At 39.3% G+C, this 19,014-nt stretch overlaps 1 protein-coding gene across 1 annotated transcript in view; it reads left to right on the top strand.

Moving 5' to 3' along the window:
* The first annotated feature begins 1,708 nt into the window (after positions 1-1,708).
* The window catches only part of ADARB2 (adenosine deaminase RNA specific B2 (inactive)), a 312,866-nt gene continuing 295,560 nt past the window's right edge, over positions 1,709-19,014 (top strand). The window contains exon 1 of the mRNA XM_071734788.1: positions 1,709-2,299. Coding sequence (XP_071590889.1) covers positions 2,200-2,299 — 100 coding nt within the window. The 5' untranslated portion in view covers positions 1,709-2,199. The remainder of the gene's footprint in view (positions 2,300-19,014) is intronic.

Raw genomic sequence — 19,014 nt, 5'->3', positions numbered from 1 at the left:
ATCCTCTCCTAAAAATGGGTAAATGTTCTGGGATGATAATTTTCTTTCTAATTGGATCTTGCTTCTCTTTTAGATCCCAAATGGATAGAGCACAGATTGGTACTGAAGCATAGAAGACACTTTTCTAAATCTCGCTTGTAAATTGAGTGACTTCAATTCCAGACTGGTCAGAAGTTTGATGTGCAGTTGAATGTGCAGTTGTATTTTACAGTAGCATTACTACTTCACACACAAGTACAAGTTTTTGCCACATTAATAGATGAGGGTCAGCTGTGGTCAAGACAACAGAAACCAGAAGAAAAAGGGGAGAAAGGTTAAAGGCTGAAGGTTCAAACTAAAAACAAAAAGTAGTGATTGCCTCTCTATTTTCCCACAGACATGATTTTCTCCCTGAAACAGACAGAAGCATTTTAAAGAGAGTTACTTGAGCCATGTAGCAGTTCAAAGGTTTGATTCTTTTGGGTGATGTGTACATTGTGAAAAAAAAAAACAAAACAAAACACAAACAACCAGCCAGTAACCTGTAAAAGCTAGATGTGTAAAAACCTACTTTCAAGCAAGGCTTTCTGAATTATATCTGGCATTCAAGCAATGCAGGTCTGAATTCATAGGTTCTCTTACCTTAGCTGCTAAGGCATGAGGGAGTGCATTTTCCCCCTGTGCTTTGTCCATGCCACATAGCTAAAAGTGAGGGTACACGGGCCCTCTTACCATATGTGGCTTGCACTGTGGAGAATGGGGTCCAAGAGGCGATATCATCTTGGCACTTCAGAGACTTTTAAAGACTTTAATGGAAATATTTTTACTTATTCAATTTGAGAATCTCTGTAATGTGTGTCACTGCCTCATCCAAAAATGACAGAGGCTGGGAGTGCTGCAGTGAGTGGAAGTGCTTAGCAGCAGGAGCTAGGTAACCTACATTCCATCAAGACAAAGTTTTAGATTAAAAGAGTTACGATAAACAGGGTTTTACTGTCCTCCTCCAGCCAGCTACAAATGCAGTAGGCCCTAATGATGACATTAATTATTTAGCATAATTTTTTTCTTGAAATTCTTCTATTTTCCATTCACTGCCTAGGTTTCCACATACATACTTTTAAGTTAGATAATAACTACGAAAGAGCACAGAAGTAGCAGTTCCCTTGTAACTTAAAGCAGTGTCTTATCTGTTGCATAGCCTGGCTTTTTGTAATGAACATGTAACGCTTTGTAGTCAAGCTTTTCAGAGGAATGCTGTTGTCATCTTTCCTCTCTGTAAAAGCCCCTCTGCTCCTGACACTTTAATTGCACAGTTGCCTAAATGAGGCACTGCAGCGCTAATGTATGAGTCTGAGAGACAACACGCTCCTCTTTTCAGAGAGCTTTTGCCCTTGATCGTGAATTTAGCAGAGCACGTATCTTAAAAATAACTGGAGATTCAAGGGGAATCGCTACACTTATCCTCTTGCATAAGGTGTGTTGACACAGGGATCCCTCAACAGTAACTCATATTGTTTCCCTGGGAATAATAAACATAGCAATTAGTGAACTAGTTAATAAGTGGTTGGCTGGGAGGACAGCAGCAGCATTTCTATGTCTCTGGAAGCAAAGTGTTCCGTATCCACATGGTCTAGAGCAATAAAAATAAAATAAAATAAAAAAAATAATAAAAAAAGCTTGAAATCCTGCCTGCAGCCTCCCTTCTTGCAAGCTGCCCCTCCGGCTTCTCACAGACGAGGCGGTAGGATGTTTTTATTCCCTCCGGGGCCATTCTCCCTCGCTTTCTGCCGGGAGCCTGGCTCAGCCGGCAGCCCAGAGGGAGCGGAGTTTGGGGGCGAGGGCTGGCGGAGCTGATGTCAGAGCAGGGCGGCGGGAGCGATTGGGCTGCGGGAGACTTTGCAGCAGCAAATCCGCCCTCTACCCCCCGCCCCCAACCCCCCCACACCCTCTCACCATTGGCTTCAAAGCGGCCGGTGCCCAGCAACTCGCAGAGGTGCAAAAAAGTGGTGGCGGGGCCGGTGGAGCCTCCGCTGCCGTCCCCACGACATCGCCCCGGCCGGACCCAGCACGTCGGGGCGGAGGCGCGACCCTCGCTGGGCAGCGCCGAGCAGCTCGCCCGCCCGCCCTCCCCACCGCCCTATAAAAGCCGCCTCCAGAAAGAGGAGAAACTCCGCGGGAGGAAAACATCTCGACGCGGTGCTGTTTAGCTGAAGTACAGGCATGACATCTGTCCTGGGCAGCAGCAGGGCGTCGGGAGGGCCGAGCGGGCAGCTGAAATGCAAGTCCAAGAGGAGGAGGAGGAGGAGATCAAAGAGGAAAGGTAAGGGATTTTTCTTCTCTCTCTCTCTCTTTCTCTCTCTGCCTGTCTCCCGCACACACTCCCCGGCAGACACATCGGCTGCTTCTGTTTTTATTGTCCGTGCATGGTTCACGCCGGCGCCGGCCCTGCTGCTGTCCCGACGGTCGGGGCGTGCGGGCGGGCGGGCGGTGCCTTTCCCGCCGCGCCGAGCCGCCGCCAGCGGGGTCCGTCCTGGGAGGAGAGGGGCCGGCCGCCGCTCCCCTCGCAGAGAGGTACTGTTTCCTCTCCTCCCCTCTTTGTTTTGGGCTGAGGTTTCGGTGCCGGCGGGCGGGGGCTTGGCGGGCCCTGTCCGAGGTAGCGCGGTGCGGCGGCGCTATCCCAGGGGCTCCGGCGGCCCCGGCGGTGCCTCCGCCCCACTTCGGCACCATCCTCGGCAGCCTCAGCCCGAGGTGCCTCCCATCTCACGGTGCGCCGGTGCCCGCCGGTGCTGGGGCAGGACGTGCCCTGCGCAGGGCAGAGCGCGGCACGGAGCCTCCCGGGGCACCGCGCAGCTCCCGGCCAGAGGGTTGCACCTCCCAAAAGCTACCTCTTTTTTTTTTTTTTTTTTTTTTTTTCTTCTCCTGTTTTTTAGATAAAGTCCACCGAGTTTTACTGTTTTGGTGGTGTTCCCCAGGCAAACCTCTGTTAGGAAAGCGCGAATTGCTATAAGCATGAAAAGTGAAGCGACTGGATGTCATTGCGAACAGGGAATATGCCTTAGATAAAAGCTTTTCACAAGGCTGTCCTGTTTTCCCCTGTAGAGGGGATGACATACTGCCTCCTGATTTTTGATGCTGTGCCTGGAAAAGCCGAAGTTAACAGGCTATGAACACTTTAAAGTAACATGAACTGATACGAGAAGCAGCGTGCCAGAGTTGCTCAGCTGCAACACATATGATTGCAGAGTTGCTAACTCCAGGTGTTCATCTAAGCAGTAAATATCATCTCACCTGTAATTGTCATCATTATGTGGAACTAAAACAAATTTTAGGTAGCTAGTTCATCAACTCAGGCTGATGCTCTGGATATGCTATTTCTTCTGATTCTAGAAAACCCAATTTGCTAAGTGTCCTTTAGTTAGATGTTAAAGCCAGTAAGCTCAGAATTGGGTAACTTTTTCTAGGAAGGTGTCATAGTAGGTTTTTAGGAACTGCTAAGTACTGGTCAAATACTGAGTGCTAGTCTGTATAATTTGGTTGTCACTATTTTAACTCCGAACTCTGATAGTCAAAATCATAGTAGCAAACAGTCACCTGTCCACAAGTAGAAACAACAGATGTGCAGATATGTCAGGACTTCGAGTAGTTGTGTAACCTTGACTTCATACTCTGGATCCTTAGCATGCTCTAACACCTGGTGACAAAGGCTGTCTTTTACTCTCCATTACAGCATAAATTTTAAAATATTAAGCAAAGGGAGAGCTCTTGTACTCTGTCTCTTTAAATCTGCTTGTACTTTAATGTACTCTGCAGGCTTATTTATGCTGTATTTGTTCTAGCAACTAGAACTACTTTTCTAGGGAATTACAAACTTAGTGTAGCCTCAGCCGCCCTGTACTTGTCAAGGAGAAATGTAATCCATTAATCTGTGCAGTGCAGAAAAAGTGTAAATTCTAAGTGTTAATTTTCTTTCTAAGAAGCAGACAACAAGTGAAAGTCTTTCAGTAAGACTTTTTTGATGCTTCCTTTGTTGCTCTGTGTTTTACCAAAATAAGGTGGAAGTTGAATGTCTTAAAAAAAATACAAAAACTTGCTAAACATTATCTTGATAGATGACAGCGATTTGCAGAATACACAACTGGAGGTTGATGGCATTCTAGAATGTGCTTGACTGACCAATATCAGTAATAATGTGCACTTGAAGAGTTAATTTTTTTTTAAACTATTCCTCAAAATGTGCTAATATAACATTTTTCCAAATAACATAGTTGATTTGTTCATATTATTTTGATTTTCTTTTCTATGTAATCACAGTATATGTTAATAAAAATACATATTCCTGTAAATCTATGGTGGGGAAAAAATGCCTGTAATTTAAGGCATGCCCAGTAAAAAACCTGTTGGATTATATACTCCTATGCTAGTTTATTTACTGGTGCTATATTTCTGTGTCTTTTTTGACAGTATTTAATGCAAAAGTGTTGCTTAACAAACTGACTGTCCTGGAAACTAGTCAAAAAAATGTTTATTAGGCTCATAAATTAATATGTTTTTATGGGAACTAATATGGGCTCCATTATTTTGCAATTTTTATCTAGGTAAGAAATTCTGAAAAATATTTGTAGAGAGTTACATTGAAGACACTTGCCTTAAACTATTCTCCAGCATGTATTTTGTTTATAGCAGGAATACTTTTAGTAGAAGCTTTAAACTGTGTACACATACACATCCAGAGATACCTAAGGACACGTGTAAACAAAGAAATTCACTCTAATCTTAAATGTACATTGAGTGTTAATCAGAGTAAGGAAATGAGATTGTCTATCATACCCCCGCTCCTTAAGGAGATGGACACAAAATATTATTTAGACAAATTATTTTACACATGTTATGTATGAACTGAGCTTAAAACCAGGTTGAGACATCCCCTGATAGAATACCTAGGAATGTGTAGCAGTACAAGCAAATATTATTCTTTATTTAATAGAGCTGGTTTTCTCCTTCTGATTTACTTTCCATGTTTTCAGTCATCTCTTTGTCCTATTTAGTGTGAATTGAATTGGTTTGTCTGGTTATAGCACTTTGCTTCGTTTCTTTTATACCTGGGTACTCTGTTTCAGGAATTTCCTAGGGGAAGAAAGCAAGTTCAAGCAAGACAAGCAAACAACATTCTCTGAATAGCTAATTTTCCTGTGCATTTAGGATAAAAAAAAAAAATTAAAAACACGTTACAATACACACACAGAAAGAAAATGTCCATATATGCAGATTGTCCTACACTGAAAGTGTAGGACTTTGAGTGTGATTCCACTATACAATAACATCATCCAATAATTATTTTGCATGCATCTTATTTTTATGTTTATGAAAACCAGCAGCTCTTTCAGTATGAAGATGCTTCCTTGAAGACTTTACATTAACTGTCCATGCAGCGAATATCACATTGCAAGTGTGCATTTGCACAGTGATTTAATTTAATTTTACATTACATACAGAAAGTGTGTTAAAAAGTTAAAATGTGGCTATTCATAGCTCTTTGTCAAATTAGTATAGGTAGGAATATTTTCATTATCTTTTTGAAAATATGTGCATTAACTCCCAGTGGGAAGTAAATATCTTAATTTCACAAAAGCCTAATGAAAAATAAATACAGGTGCTTGCCATATTACCTGCATACTAATTTTGTGTAAGAGTGGTAATAGGTATTTCATATTTCTTTCTCCATTTGCTATTTTATTTTATTTTATTTTATTTTATTTATTTAATCTGTGTGCAAAAAGGACCAGAGGTCCTAATGATTTACGGTTTAAATTTTTAGGGCTTTATAGGAAGTTGTTGGATTTGTGCATTCTTACTACATTTTCTCCAGGCAGGGCTCTGTATATAGCAGAGCACTGGCAGAATTCAGCACAGCGGCCTCAGTGTGGTCTGTGCAGATTTCATAGCTTGTGAAAAGCAGCCTTGTTTTCTGAGATAAATGATTACAAGCAGACCGGGCAAATGCAGAGTCGTCGTTTACTGATAATACTAAAAAGACCACACTTCAGCAGGCTCGGGCTACTTCTTAGAAATCAACATATAGTAAGCATGAAATGGGTGGCTGGACATATGCCCCTTCTGAGTTATTTTTCAGTGTAAAGCAGCAAATAACCCTCCTTATTTGTAATTCCATTTTATAGTGCTACCGATTAAAGTTAATTACTGGAAACAAGAGGGAATCGGGTGTGCCCGATGTGGTAGAAAACCATGGCCGAGGTGGCTGCTGATACAATGGGACATCAAATAAAAGTTGACAGAATAAACTAAATAAGGGCAGCGAGTGGGTGAGGAAGGCAAAATGATTGTGAAATGAAATTCCATGAAAAATTAATGAAATAGAAAGATTGTGCTGAGGACGGAGGGAGGAAACCTGCTTGGTTCTTCATCATCCTGCAATGCCAAAGTAATAAATGAGCATGTTTCATCTTGGCGAGGTTCAGGGACACAACTCCTTCCCCACAACAGAATTGCGTCGTGCTTCAAGATGTGTTCCGCTTATCTCGTCCCCTGACAGCTCGAGAGGAAGGGACTGGATTTGGTGATAAAATTAAATTGATTAAACCTTTATCCGTCATCTAATTTGGTACCTTTCTTTTTTCTTTTCTTTTTTACTATTACCTCAAATTTCTAGTGATCCGTGTAATGACAGCAATTTGAGATAGCATCAAGGACATTAGCTACGATGACTGAACTTGAATTTAGAATAAAAATATGGGATTCATGAGTCCATATCTAAATAGCAGATGATTAGGTTATAGCAGAGTTATATCTTTCTAGCAACAGCATGTAAGTGTGAGGGCAATAAAATGGTGCATTTTGCTCTGAGAGAGAATACAATATTTCGACTTTACTTTAATATATTAATTATGGAAATAGAAAAAGCACCAATATAAATATTGACCGTATCTATCATGAGCAATTACATATACAGCCGTTTTTACTTCTTTGAGCTCAGAAATTAAGTCATATTTTGATTGCTTCAGTGGCCATGCAAGGGCATATAAAGCTATTGTCAAAGTAGTATACTGTTGGAAATTGCTTCATATTGCTTAAAAATTTTTAGCTTCTTCTTGGTGACTTGGGATGGAAATTCTGCCATGAGGTGAGAGCTTTGCTTGCAAATTCCACTTTAGGTGATATTCATGGAGTTTTTAAAAAGAACCCTTTTAAAAAAGCCCTTTCTGAAGTGATACCTTACAAATGGAAAACACTGCTAAAAATTAAAGGTCAGGTGAAATTGCCTTGTGAAATATCAAAGCTACTGACAGTCTGTGCAAACTGTTTTCTTAGGTTCTTTTAATGCCCCTTAGGTCAGCAAGTTGCATTTAAAAAGCAAATATCAGAATATCTGCCTGATCGCCTGTAACTGTGCTACTTTTGAATTACTGTTAGTCAACACTGTGTAGGTTCTGCAAGGAGTAATGAACCTGAATTGATCCCTGTGTTCCCTGCTAACTATCTCTACAATCTTTCAGCCGGTTTACCATTGTCCCCATGTAAACTATTAGTTATCCAGACACACACAAAAAAGCTGATATGCATTAGTAGACAGATCGCTCTCAAGGCATCTGTGAAGAACTTGACGTTTTTTTATTCATAAAACATTTCGTTTTGCCTTAAAATTATGTAAATTCCAATAGTAAAATGATGTGATTACCTTTCTGCTCTAGCTGACCTTTGTTCCCTGATATATGAATCTGAAAGGAAGCAGCCAAGCCAGAGGAGTTTTAACGATGTATCGTGATTAAAAGGACTGCTTTGTTAACTGGGGGAGGCAGCTTGTCAAGCCACGCTAATAGGCAACCCTCTGCAAGTCATAAAATAACCATATTTAATGCTTTAACAGAAAGCATTAAATGGTCGGTGTTAATGTCATTCACTCAGTCTAGAATTTCTTACCTCTTACAATGAGTTTGAAATAGGAAGACTTATTTTTAGCCCCTGAATTAACAATACGTGCTCTGGCCTATGGGCTGGACATCACCATGCACAGTTTGATAAAAATCTCTGCTAAGTAAAGCATGATGACAGGACAAGCACGGAGCAGGGCAGGCTGTGGGAAGAGCAGGATGGCCAATATTGAAGATAATTATGGTGTCATTAATGAATAAAAGGTGTATTCTCACTGCATATATTCTGTTTCATTCTGTCTGTTCTAGCTCCCAGATGTGTACTAGAAAGAGTGAGGATTCAGATATATGTGGCAAAAGGGGTTAGAGAAGTGTAAAATTTCATTAAAAGAACATTGATAAGATTTATATTGTTTACTTTGGAGATAAATACAAGAAATAATACAGTAAAATTATAGTAAAGAAGGAAATATTCTAAAGTAAACAGAATACTCTGATTTATTCCCAAGTTTTTTATTTATAAAGACAAGGGTGTTTAAGAAAAAAAAGAATTTCAGCATGTTTAATAGGAGTGGAAAGACTTTCTGATGAGACAGTATTGTAGCTGGTCTGGGCATTCCATTTATTTAAGGTATGGAAAAACAAAACATATTTTTAGGGAGTTGAGGTATTTGATTAGCTCAGCTGAGACTCATACTGAAAAGTTTGCTGCTCACTTCGGTGAATGTAGGCTTTGACTTTAGCTAGGATACATTAAGAAGGATTTGTATTTTGTAATATGAGATATGAATGCTCTTTTCCAGAAAATTATCTGACTCCTGGTTTACTTGGATGATGAGGAAAGGTGATGTGTAGATGGTTTCATCGCTCCTGACCACAGTGAGGCTTTTTTCCCTCTCCTGTTTGCACAGCTGAAGCTGGAGCACAGCGGTTCAGGAGGTGCCCTTCAGCTCGGCGTTGGGGCGGTGGCAGTGCTTATCCACCCACCCTGTGCCTCCAAAAGCCAGGAGCACAGCTGTGAGGAAGGCAGGCACGTCTCCTTGAAATATTAAGTCACCTTCCTCTCTGTTCCCACTGAGCACCCTGCTTGATGTATGTAAAAAGGAGACCAAAATCAAGACTGGTTCCCTATCTCTTGCTTTGATGGTGTGGGGCGGTTAGTAAGTAAAACAGTAAGAATTAAAATTGTTTCTTATTCCCTTGGAAAAAGAAATAAAAGGATTTGATAAAAGGGGGGGTGTAAATGAATTTTACAAGTACGTGATGATTTGTTAAACAGAAAAAAAACACAGTTACTGTCGTGACTGCTAGGGCATCATCATCAGATTAGTTCTGTGTGGTAGGGGATTACCCCTGCAAACTATAGTCTGCCTGTGTGACAGTGTTCCTGCTGACTTAGGGCTTGGTTCCAATGCTGTGCCCAGTATTGCACCTGATCTCAGAGTTGTTCCACTTGTGAGTGCTGTTCCTGAAGCCTGCAGTAAATGCTGGTGGCATTTTATGTGCTATCTGGGACTAAGGAACGAGCAATAAGTAGATCTCAGCAAAATAAAACTTCATGCTAAAGTGTGATATCTTTTTCCTCATTTTTACATAATTTTTGTTCTTTATAAGAGAAGTGGTGCTCAAAATTATTAACAGGGTCACCTTTTTCTAACTGCTAATGAAACACCAGCACAAAAAGTCAAAGCTGCTGGGAAGTGTGGGAAGAAATAAGTAGGATTTGACAGATACTTTATCTCCATCTCCCTCAAAAAAGATTTACACACAGCTAATTTTATGCAATTGCCTGCTTCCTATCACTTCTCAGAGACTGTGAAATGGCTGTTTATTCCATAAATAGTGGGGTTTAACAACTGCGATATGATGGCTATCAAGCTAACTAATGAAGTATTTATCTTTGCATAAGGCCTGATGCTGTTGCCACTACTCACAGTAAAACTGAAATCAAAACTTCTCAGCATGAGTCAGGGTGGCAGAACTGTGCTGCTCTATGCATGGAGGCCTGTGTCTTACATGTCTGTACATTGTAAATGTACATATTTATACAGTTTTGTATGAAACATACAGCTGTCTAGCAGTATGAGATGAATGACTTTAATAAACTTCCAAGTTTGATAAGGAGTCTTAAAGCTTGTAGAGTCTAAAACATGTTACATGAGGGATTTTTATATAACATTGAAGTATTTTGTTTAAAGGTGTAAAAATAAAATTAATTTCTATCACTTGTGTGCTTATACACATCCAGACATACACGCTGTATGAATTTTTTATGTAAAAAAAATTATATAAAGATTCTCATAGGATTTGTGTATGATTTTCCTCTGTGTAAAGCTGATAGTTTTACAGACAAATCACAAAAGCACAACTGCACAGGGATTAGAACATTTTTGTAGAGTGAGTAATAAATAAACTTCTTATAAGCATGATTTTTCAGGGTATTTAAAGTATAGAATATTCTATTTTTGTAGGTATGTTTTTGAGAGGCCAAGTAATTCCAAATGGTCAAGATAAATGCTTACGCGAAAGCGTAATATGTCAGGAAACCTGAAATCTTTACCAAAGAAGGTGGATTTGGTTCTAAGTTTCTTTGTCTGCTGATATCTCTCCAAATGAATCTTACAGAAAAATTGACGTAACTGGGATCAGAAGCCAGCCCTGAGCTTGTGTTCCATTTTACATCCATGCCAGCAGTCTTGCCACAAACCACCAGGCAAAGTGCTTCTGCATTCTTGAACACTATTTAACTGAAATTAACTTTCATTAGCTGATTTCCAGGTTGTAATTTCCCTCCCTTGTGCCACTCATGAATTTACGTGTCCATATGAATGGTGATTTTGGGAGGCAAGGGCAAGAGCCACAGTGGTCTGCATTGCCTCCATTGTTGAACAGCACAGACAGTAATTAAATTGGAGCTCAGCTCTTGCTGCTCATAGATTTAAGAGTTTAAAAAGCAAACAAACAAAAAACCAATCAAAAAACCCAAACAAACAAAAAAAAGAAACCAACCAGTACAAAAAGGGAATGTTCTGTAATATCACTGACAACAGATTTCCTTCAGATACAACTGCTGCAAAGATTATTGATCTATGTTTATAATTTATTTATGCTAAAGCATCTGATGTGCGTTTGTAAAATCAAGATGCTTGTCTCATTTTCAATTCATGTTTGTGATGATCAGTTTTTACAGCTGTATGATAGAGTTTTCCTTTACCTGGTGCTGTGCCAACAAGGAATACTTTTTGTGCCTTCAGCTAAATCCATGAACACAAGTAATTTGATTTTTTTTTTAAAAAGAAAAAAGTTTCACTATGAGTCATTTAGATTTCATGAGCAGGAAGAAGATGGCATTTCCAAGTATTCAAGCATAACTGTGAAGAATTTTAGCTTTACCAGGACATGTCAAAAGGTAGTCTTTGTACCCTGCCAATAGTACTTTTAAAATGAAACTTTAGCTCTGTAATATTTTTGTTAAAAATAAAATAAAAAATAAAACTGCAGAACTTTGAAATATTTGGAGTATAGCACAAAGTGTGAACTGTAAGGTTAAAATGGAAAGTAAGATACTAACAGTATCGGTTACCAGAAGGTGGTTTTGAGGTGTCAAAAAACAAGTATTTTTTAGAAAGAACACTTGTTTTGATTAGTCAGAAATGAAATAGACTTTTGCAATTTATAAGTGTGGTTTGTAATAGAAGGAATTTGACAGAACACTGCTTTATAGGTTTGTTATTCCAGATACATTTTTAAGCAGGTGATACATTCTGCTTTAATGGAGTAAGAAACTATAGACAAAAACATTTTGGCAGGTTTTCCTGAAGCCTACCAGTGAATTCCCTATTAAATGTATATTTTTATGATGTAAGACACATTGGGCTATTTTTGCCTGATAGTGACTACGATCATCCTTCTCTTCAGATAATTCCAACACATCCTAGCCAAAAGAACTCTTTTTGCCGAGAGTTAATAAAAATGCATCAGCATAATCATACCAAGTACATGTTCCAAGTATTTATGAACAGGTGTTATTAAATCTCACAGAGAGGCAACATTTCCCCAGTTTACAGAGGGAAACTGAGTCAGAGCAGTAAATAAATCTGTTGCAGAATTAATTAGCAAGAGGTAGGAATTCAGAGGTCCGTTGCTTGTTTCCAGTAGCAAATGAGCCTGTTTCTAGTTCATACTTATACTTTCTGTATCTGTAGTTGCATCACATCATTAGGGTTTATCATATGAAATATTTGTTGGACATGGCAGGTCCCTGGCTGCTGATTTCAAGGCAGACACTGTCCCACGCTGCACACCAGCAGCCAATGCTCACAGGCAGGAGTAGGTATAATCCCTGCCTGCAAGGCACCCTGCTACATGTGTTTGCAAAGCAGTTCTGCCTGGTGGCATTTGAAAAAAAAGAAGGGATTTTATTTATTTATCTATTTTTTATGTAAACAAATGCACGGGGATCAAATTCTTCCTTGGTGTTAAATCACATTTGCTCTTTAGCTCCTGGAAGGCTTTTGATTTCTCCCAGAAAGGTTTGTTATACATGCTGAGGGCAAAGTTTCTATGTATCCAAGTTTACATTTAAAAGGCAACTCTTCCTTCAATGTTAGTGCATACCGCAAACAAATTTGTAGAATGACTCTATTTTTGGCACACATAACTATTTTTGCCACACACTTTAATTTCTTCAGATGCTATGAGAGTTTCTTGTGGAATCAATTGAAACCACTACAGATATTTTTTATATTTTTAATGAGAATTTTCCTTTTAGATGAATCACTTAATTTCAGTAAGAATAAATTTTATCTAGATTTCATAAGTTTTATTTCCATTAAAAATCTTAGTAGCAGTACTTACACTGTGCCTTGCCTGTAGTTCATCAATTTAATATGTGCATGTGCTTCTTGGGAGACCAGGAGACTATCCCACTTTAGCTAAAACCGCTGTAAATTGACTGTACTCTTTAACCAGAAGATAGTTCTTTCACTAAAGCATGGCAAACAATGCTAAGATGAAAACAAGAACCAAGTTCCAGTTTTCGAGTCTAGAAATGTAATTCTAAAAGTTAAAAACAATTTAAAAAATCTATTCCCCATACGTTATTATTTTAATTTTGCCTCAGAAACCTCCAAGCCCTCATTTAGAGTCTGCAAAATGAAATGAAAGCAAGAAGCGACAAATTATTACACACTGTTTTGGGTCTTCTAGCACACTGTTTTAGCAGGAGTATGAAATAAAAACTATAAGTCGTCTCAATCTATTCTTAATGGTTAAAAAATAACCACAAAGGCTTCAAAAAGCTACTCTTAAAACATAGCAGATGTGACCCTGAAGATCCCTATTGTCTCCTTCTTGATCAAAACACCCATCTCTTTCCTCCCCATCTTTTTGTTATCATAATCCACTCACACATCCTCACCTATTGAAGCAGCTGCTATTGATACAAATTATAAAAATAAAAGTATATAGGAGATTGGTGTCTAGATTGCACCAATATATCATCAAAGGTTTTTGGGGTAACATACGGCCTTGGGTCAGAAAAATCACTTGTTCAGTCATTTGATTGCTGTTCAGAAGAACAGTAAATAATAAGTAACAAGATCTGCATACAAATATGCAGGTGCTTAATTAGTTTGGATTGTTTTTTTGGGGGGGAGAATCAGAAACTGGATAAGTTACTATTTTCCTTAAAAATTTATATATATATATATATATACATATAATAACATGCTTACTTGCCAACATGTATTTCTTAGGGCTCATTCTGTCTTAGCACATCTAAACTGATCTTCCTGGTATGTTCTGAGCTGAATAGCTGCTTCTCCAACACTGGCATGTCAAGTTGGCTTCTGTGTTTTTAGACAGAAATGAGAGGCAGCAAAAAGTAAAGGTAAGGGGCTGTGACTATTATTGTAATGGCCGTTATAACAGAAGCAATGAGTGCATCATATAGAGGCAGCTGGGTGAGTGGAGTGCTTTGTTAATCTTGGTTTCAAGTAATTTCTCTTGTGTTGATTTGTTCCACACTATATTGTTGCAAATGGTGGTGTTGGGTACATACCTGGCTGCAGCTGCACTCATGCGTAGACCTCGTACAGACAAGCTAATGAATTTCCAGCTGTCGCTTCCCTGTGCTCCAGCAGCTATCACTGAGTTTCCACGTTGTGGAAGAGATAAAGATGACTCACTGAAACCCACATGGAAAAAGAGACTTTTCAGTGTTCATCATCACAGTCTTTGCAGAGAGGTGAAGTACAGGTGGGCAGGGTTGCTAAAGGCACAGTGAGATGTGATGCTCAGCACATCTGTGAACAAAAGTGTGGCTTCAGGACAACGGCCTCAGGGCTCCCTGATGGAATGCAGGAAACTGGTTTCCATCAGCCTTTTCTAGCAGACAGTTTGTCTCTACCAAATGTTGACAACATATTACATAAATTTCCCTGCAACAGCTTGTTTCTGAAACTTTCCCCAGTAATACAGATTAAGTTAGAATTTTGTTTTGACGGCTTTAATGCATATTCATTAGATAAAAGCCCAGACAATTACTGTGATAGTTTCGCTAGCGGGTGGAGTATGTTTTAGGATTTGATGGGCATGGGATTTGCTGGAATAATCTCAGAAAAATTTGGGGGATTACTTTTCTGATGGGGGGTTGTATGAAAAGTGAGAATGTAAGCAGATTTGAAGGTGATTTCATTATGTTTTTACATTGTTTTGCTTTTACCATTTTAAATTTACATTAAGTTCATACTTTGAACAAGTGGAGGTCTCTTAGGGGAAGCAATGAGCCACACAAATAAATACTACCTAAATAATATATTTTAAAATTGTGTAAACAGTAAGCAGCAGTATTTCTAAAGGGATATAATTTTCTTGTGTTCATTTTCCAAAACAGAAAAAAGAATTAGAAAAAGTATTTTTTTATCTTCACTTTTATAATGTTCTCTTTCATCCATTATGGACATTAAAGTTATAGATTTTTTTTTTTTTTTTTTTTTACTAGGTAATGTTAGAGACAATATGCATGCATCAACATTGCTTGTTGTTAATTTTCAAACAAGAGCTCAATTCCCCTTTTATTTCCACTAGACAAGAGAGAAAGATTGAGAGCAGAATCAAGACCTAAAGAACAGGAGGCCAATCCTGTGCTGTTACATGGGAATATTTGAGGAGCACCAGGCCCTACCACTCATGGGACCATCATCATCCTCACATCCTCACATCCTGGTCATGTTCTCTTCAGCGCGAATTGACCTCAGTTGTAAATTTTAGAAGTTTTAGGGTCATGTGAACTGGGGCTATCAGTACTGGAACTAGAGTGCCAAACTAGAGTTTCAAAAAGAAAACAACTTAAAATTGCACACTCAGCACTTCATTGCATCAGCACATCGCAGCATCAGAATTTAAGATTAAAGTAGGTTTAAAAATACACTTGCATAGCACGGAAGTTATCAGTCGAGACACCCTATCTGTTGAATGCTTTGTAAGTATCAGTAGCATTTCAGTATCTGACTTAAACAGAAATCATCATGTAAAAATGCTAATAATTTCTCTACACTGTTTTGTTACTAATGGAACTTCAGAGCTATGAATGCATATGTTTATGTTCAATTTCTATTTATATACTTAAACACAGACACTCTAGTACTATGCATATTAATGTACGAAAATGTGCTCCAGCAACCCATAAAGTACCGTACATGCATATTTATATAAAGACCTGAAACCAATGGAGGTTTTTTCCTAGGCTTAATGAGAAGCTTGGATCAAACCCTGATTTTTTTTTTTTTTACTAAACATTCTACCAAATTTTTAGGAATTTATTTGGTTCATAGCATTTTGTTGTTGCAATCAGTATTTAATACTTAAACACAAATTTTTTATGAGCTACATCATTTTCACAAGCTTGAGTACAGATGTTTCTATGTTGGCAGAGCTGTTTCCTTACTCCCTCTACCATCCTCCTTTCTCTTTCTTGTTTTCAGTGTGTTTTAATCATGTTTTGTAATCCCCCATGCTGTTCTAACAGATTAATTAGCAAACCTCCCATTTCAGGCTCTGAATTTCTCTTAGCTGAGACCATTTATAATCTCAACTGAAAAGACAAGATTGAATATCTGCCCTGTAATTTATCTCCTTGCATCTTGTCACCATCATGAGTATTGTTTGTTTTTTATTAAAACTGGGGGTTTTAAGGGTGAAGCGTTACACTCTGCATTATCTGGGCTCTTAGCCTGAAAATAAATCCATGCAGATGTGTTGCGAGGAAACAAAAAAGTGAAGGAGTCAAGGAATCCACAACTCATGTTCTTTTGTAGAATTTGGTACTTCAAATCTCCACTTTTTTTTTTCTTTTTTCCAAAAATCAATTTAAAGAAACTGTATCTAGGAAAAGTTTAATTGTTTCTCTTCTTCATATTTTCAAAATTTTCCTTGCAAATATGCAGGATAGATACATATGTGTATTTGTGCGTTTACAAAAAGTAAATAAATCCAATATTTCAATCCAATCGTAGGATGCCAAAAATCTATGGTTTTCAGAAAATCCATGATGGGACATGCATCTGTATCAGCTGCTGGTGGTACTGGGATAGCAGTCCTCCTTCAGAAGTTCAGGCATCAGCTTTGCTCAAGTTATTGAGATTTCCATGTTCAGCCTCTTTGCTCAGAGCTTTTGATGGGAGCATTTTTCTCTACTGCAATTGCTGTGCATGTTTTTTTCATATACTTGGGGTAGAGATTTTGAGGGATTTAAAGCAGATCAAGTAACTGTTTTTCATTACATGCTTCCAGCTGAAAACCATAGGGTGGCAAACTTTCTCTCCCCCTCATCCCTGATGCACAGCATGAACGGATAGTTCAGGAGGAAGTTTGCTAAGACATTGTACGTTTCTGAGTACAGGTAGAAGAGTAATAAATAAAGTATTTTTGTGCTTATTCCACCTGCTGACCTACTCACCATGCCAAGCACCAGCTAGCAGCACCCAGTGTCACATAATTATTGCAGAAATTGTGTTTCTCCTATCAGCTGCAAGCTGATATCCACATAAACTTGTCCATCCAAAGGACCCTGTTCTCTTCAACCCAATCTGGGCCAAAGGAGGGTATTCAGGATCTCCCGTACATGGTTTCTTAGATCATTTAGAGGCCTGAAGCTTCTGCTGAGGTCTCTTGCAGATGTGCACTTCTGTTATTTATGCAGTGTCAACCTTTCCAAATTAATGAGAGCTCCAAGAGCTTCTCAATAGGTTTACTACTGTCTTTGGAATGATACTGTAAAATAACATAGTTATAAACTTTTTTTTTTCTTTAATATCTATATAAATATAAGAGAAAATAAAACAGCTAATGCCTGATTATTTTTTTTTTTAATTTATTTCACGACTCATGAGCTTTGTAGGTTCTAGATTAAAAAATAATTTCAAACATGAGTAAGAAATGGCATGGACAGAAAAGTTCCTTTCAGCTAGCAATGTGAAATATCTTTCAGGGGCTGTGATTCCAGTCTGCCAGTTTCCTAGAGTGCACAGAACAAGTGTGGCTGTGACCAACAGAGCCCATGAAGCAATTTGAAATAGTCTCTAGCACTCATTTCTTTCTCCAGGAAGAACTAATTTTAAATATTCCAGCAGGCCTTTCAGAGGATATGGCATCTTTTCCAGCTGACTGCTTCTTTTTTATGTTTGTTTTTTAAGATATCTCCTTTCTGTTTTTTCTCTTACAGCCTCATACTTCCCAGCTGCATTGCTCTCTCCTCAGCCTCTGGCCAATCCCATTAACTGCTGTGTTGGGACAACGATATTTCGTGGAGGAGCAGCTGACTGATGCAAGTTGGTTAGGCTGAATTTGTGGGCAACAGAGGATTTCTTTAGAAGATGCAGTGTCTCCAGAGTTAGTGGGGCTTAGGAGAGAGGCAAGATCCTACCTACAGCAATCTGTCTGCCAGAGGTAGAGGTGATGTGAGACTTGAACATACAATTTCCTTTGAGCATGTCCAGAAAGTCTATTTTAGGAAGAAGTTCCATGAACTCTGTGTGTGCAGGTGCAGGTCAGGGACTTCAGTTAAGCTTGGGCTAGTGAGCTGCCAAAATGTTGGGGTCACAGGATGGTCCAAATAGCAGCCAGTTCTGCTCAGTGTGCTCATATGAACCTGTGAGAGATGTGTTACTTCTGTGTCTCCTGGTGGTAAAGTGGGAGGCCAGTGGCTTCCTGATCACCCCAGCTCCATAAGCAGGGAAGACATGTGTCTTACCTGATGTTGTACTGGGGTATGGAGCCAGTTTCACACACTTGCAAAATGGATTTCCACTAAAGGAAGCTCTGTTCCAAAACTAGCAATGCAAAACTTAAAATTATCTTCTTTATTACTAGGACATATTTTTAGGCCCTAATTCATGTCATGTGAACACAGTCCTCCCACTCCTACGTTGGGAGTACTGAACAGCAGTCTGAGGGCTGTGTATTAAATTTTCCAGAAATAGGTGCTACCCAAGATTTTGCATATTTACATTTGTCGACTTTAAAAAAAATGCACCCAATGGCTCTAGGCCTGTATATGGTTTTAAATAGTGAAAAATCCAAGTACAAACTTCTATCCTTTGTTTTCTTGTCAGTCAATCTTCATTTTTATTTTGATTTCGTGAACATTTGCCTAGTTACTTTGCATCTTGATGCAGCAAGCTGAAAAAAAAAATACAGAATGTGGGTCCAGCTCCTATAAAAGCCTTTTGGATGTCTCCTGTTTTCTGCACTCTCCTCTTGAGCTGCAGTACCACAGCTTTGGTCACCAGTAAGTACCTGGAGCTATTTATTCCCCGTTGTCTCCAGTGATGTGTCTGAGAGCAACTCCAGCAGTGTACCTACATTACTTGCCCACTGGAGGACCTGCAGCTGATGTTCACTGAAGTAAAATCTGCTGAGGTTCCCTGCTAAAAATTCCCTTGTGGGAGCACTGAAGTGCAGCAAGGGCAGTGTCAGCTGATGGTGTCATGCAGCAGCGAGAGGCGTTTGGAGAGGAGGTGTGATCCCACTGCAGCCTGGGCAGGGGAGGTTGCCATGTCGAGCTCTGGGAGCTGTGGCCGCCGGTGACTGCGATGCCACAGCCCTGCCTGGCTGTGTGACGCCTGGCGCAGCACCCCCAGGGGTATGG

This window comes from Heliangelus exortis, chromosome 2 (genome assembly GCF_036169615.1).
Source record: "Heliangelus exortis chromosome 2, bHelExo1.hap1, whole genome shotgun sequence".
NCBI classification, from domain to species: domain Eukaryota; kingdom Metazoa; phylum Chordata; class Aves; order Apodiformes; family Trochilidae; genus Heliangelus; species Heliangelus exortis.
Note: the sequence above shows the minus strand (reverse complement) of the source record. Positions and strands in the feature narration are given on the sequence as shown.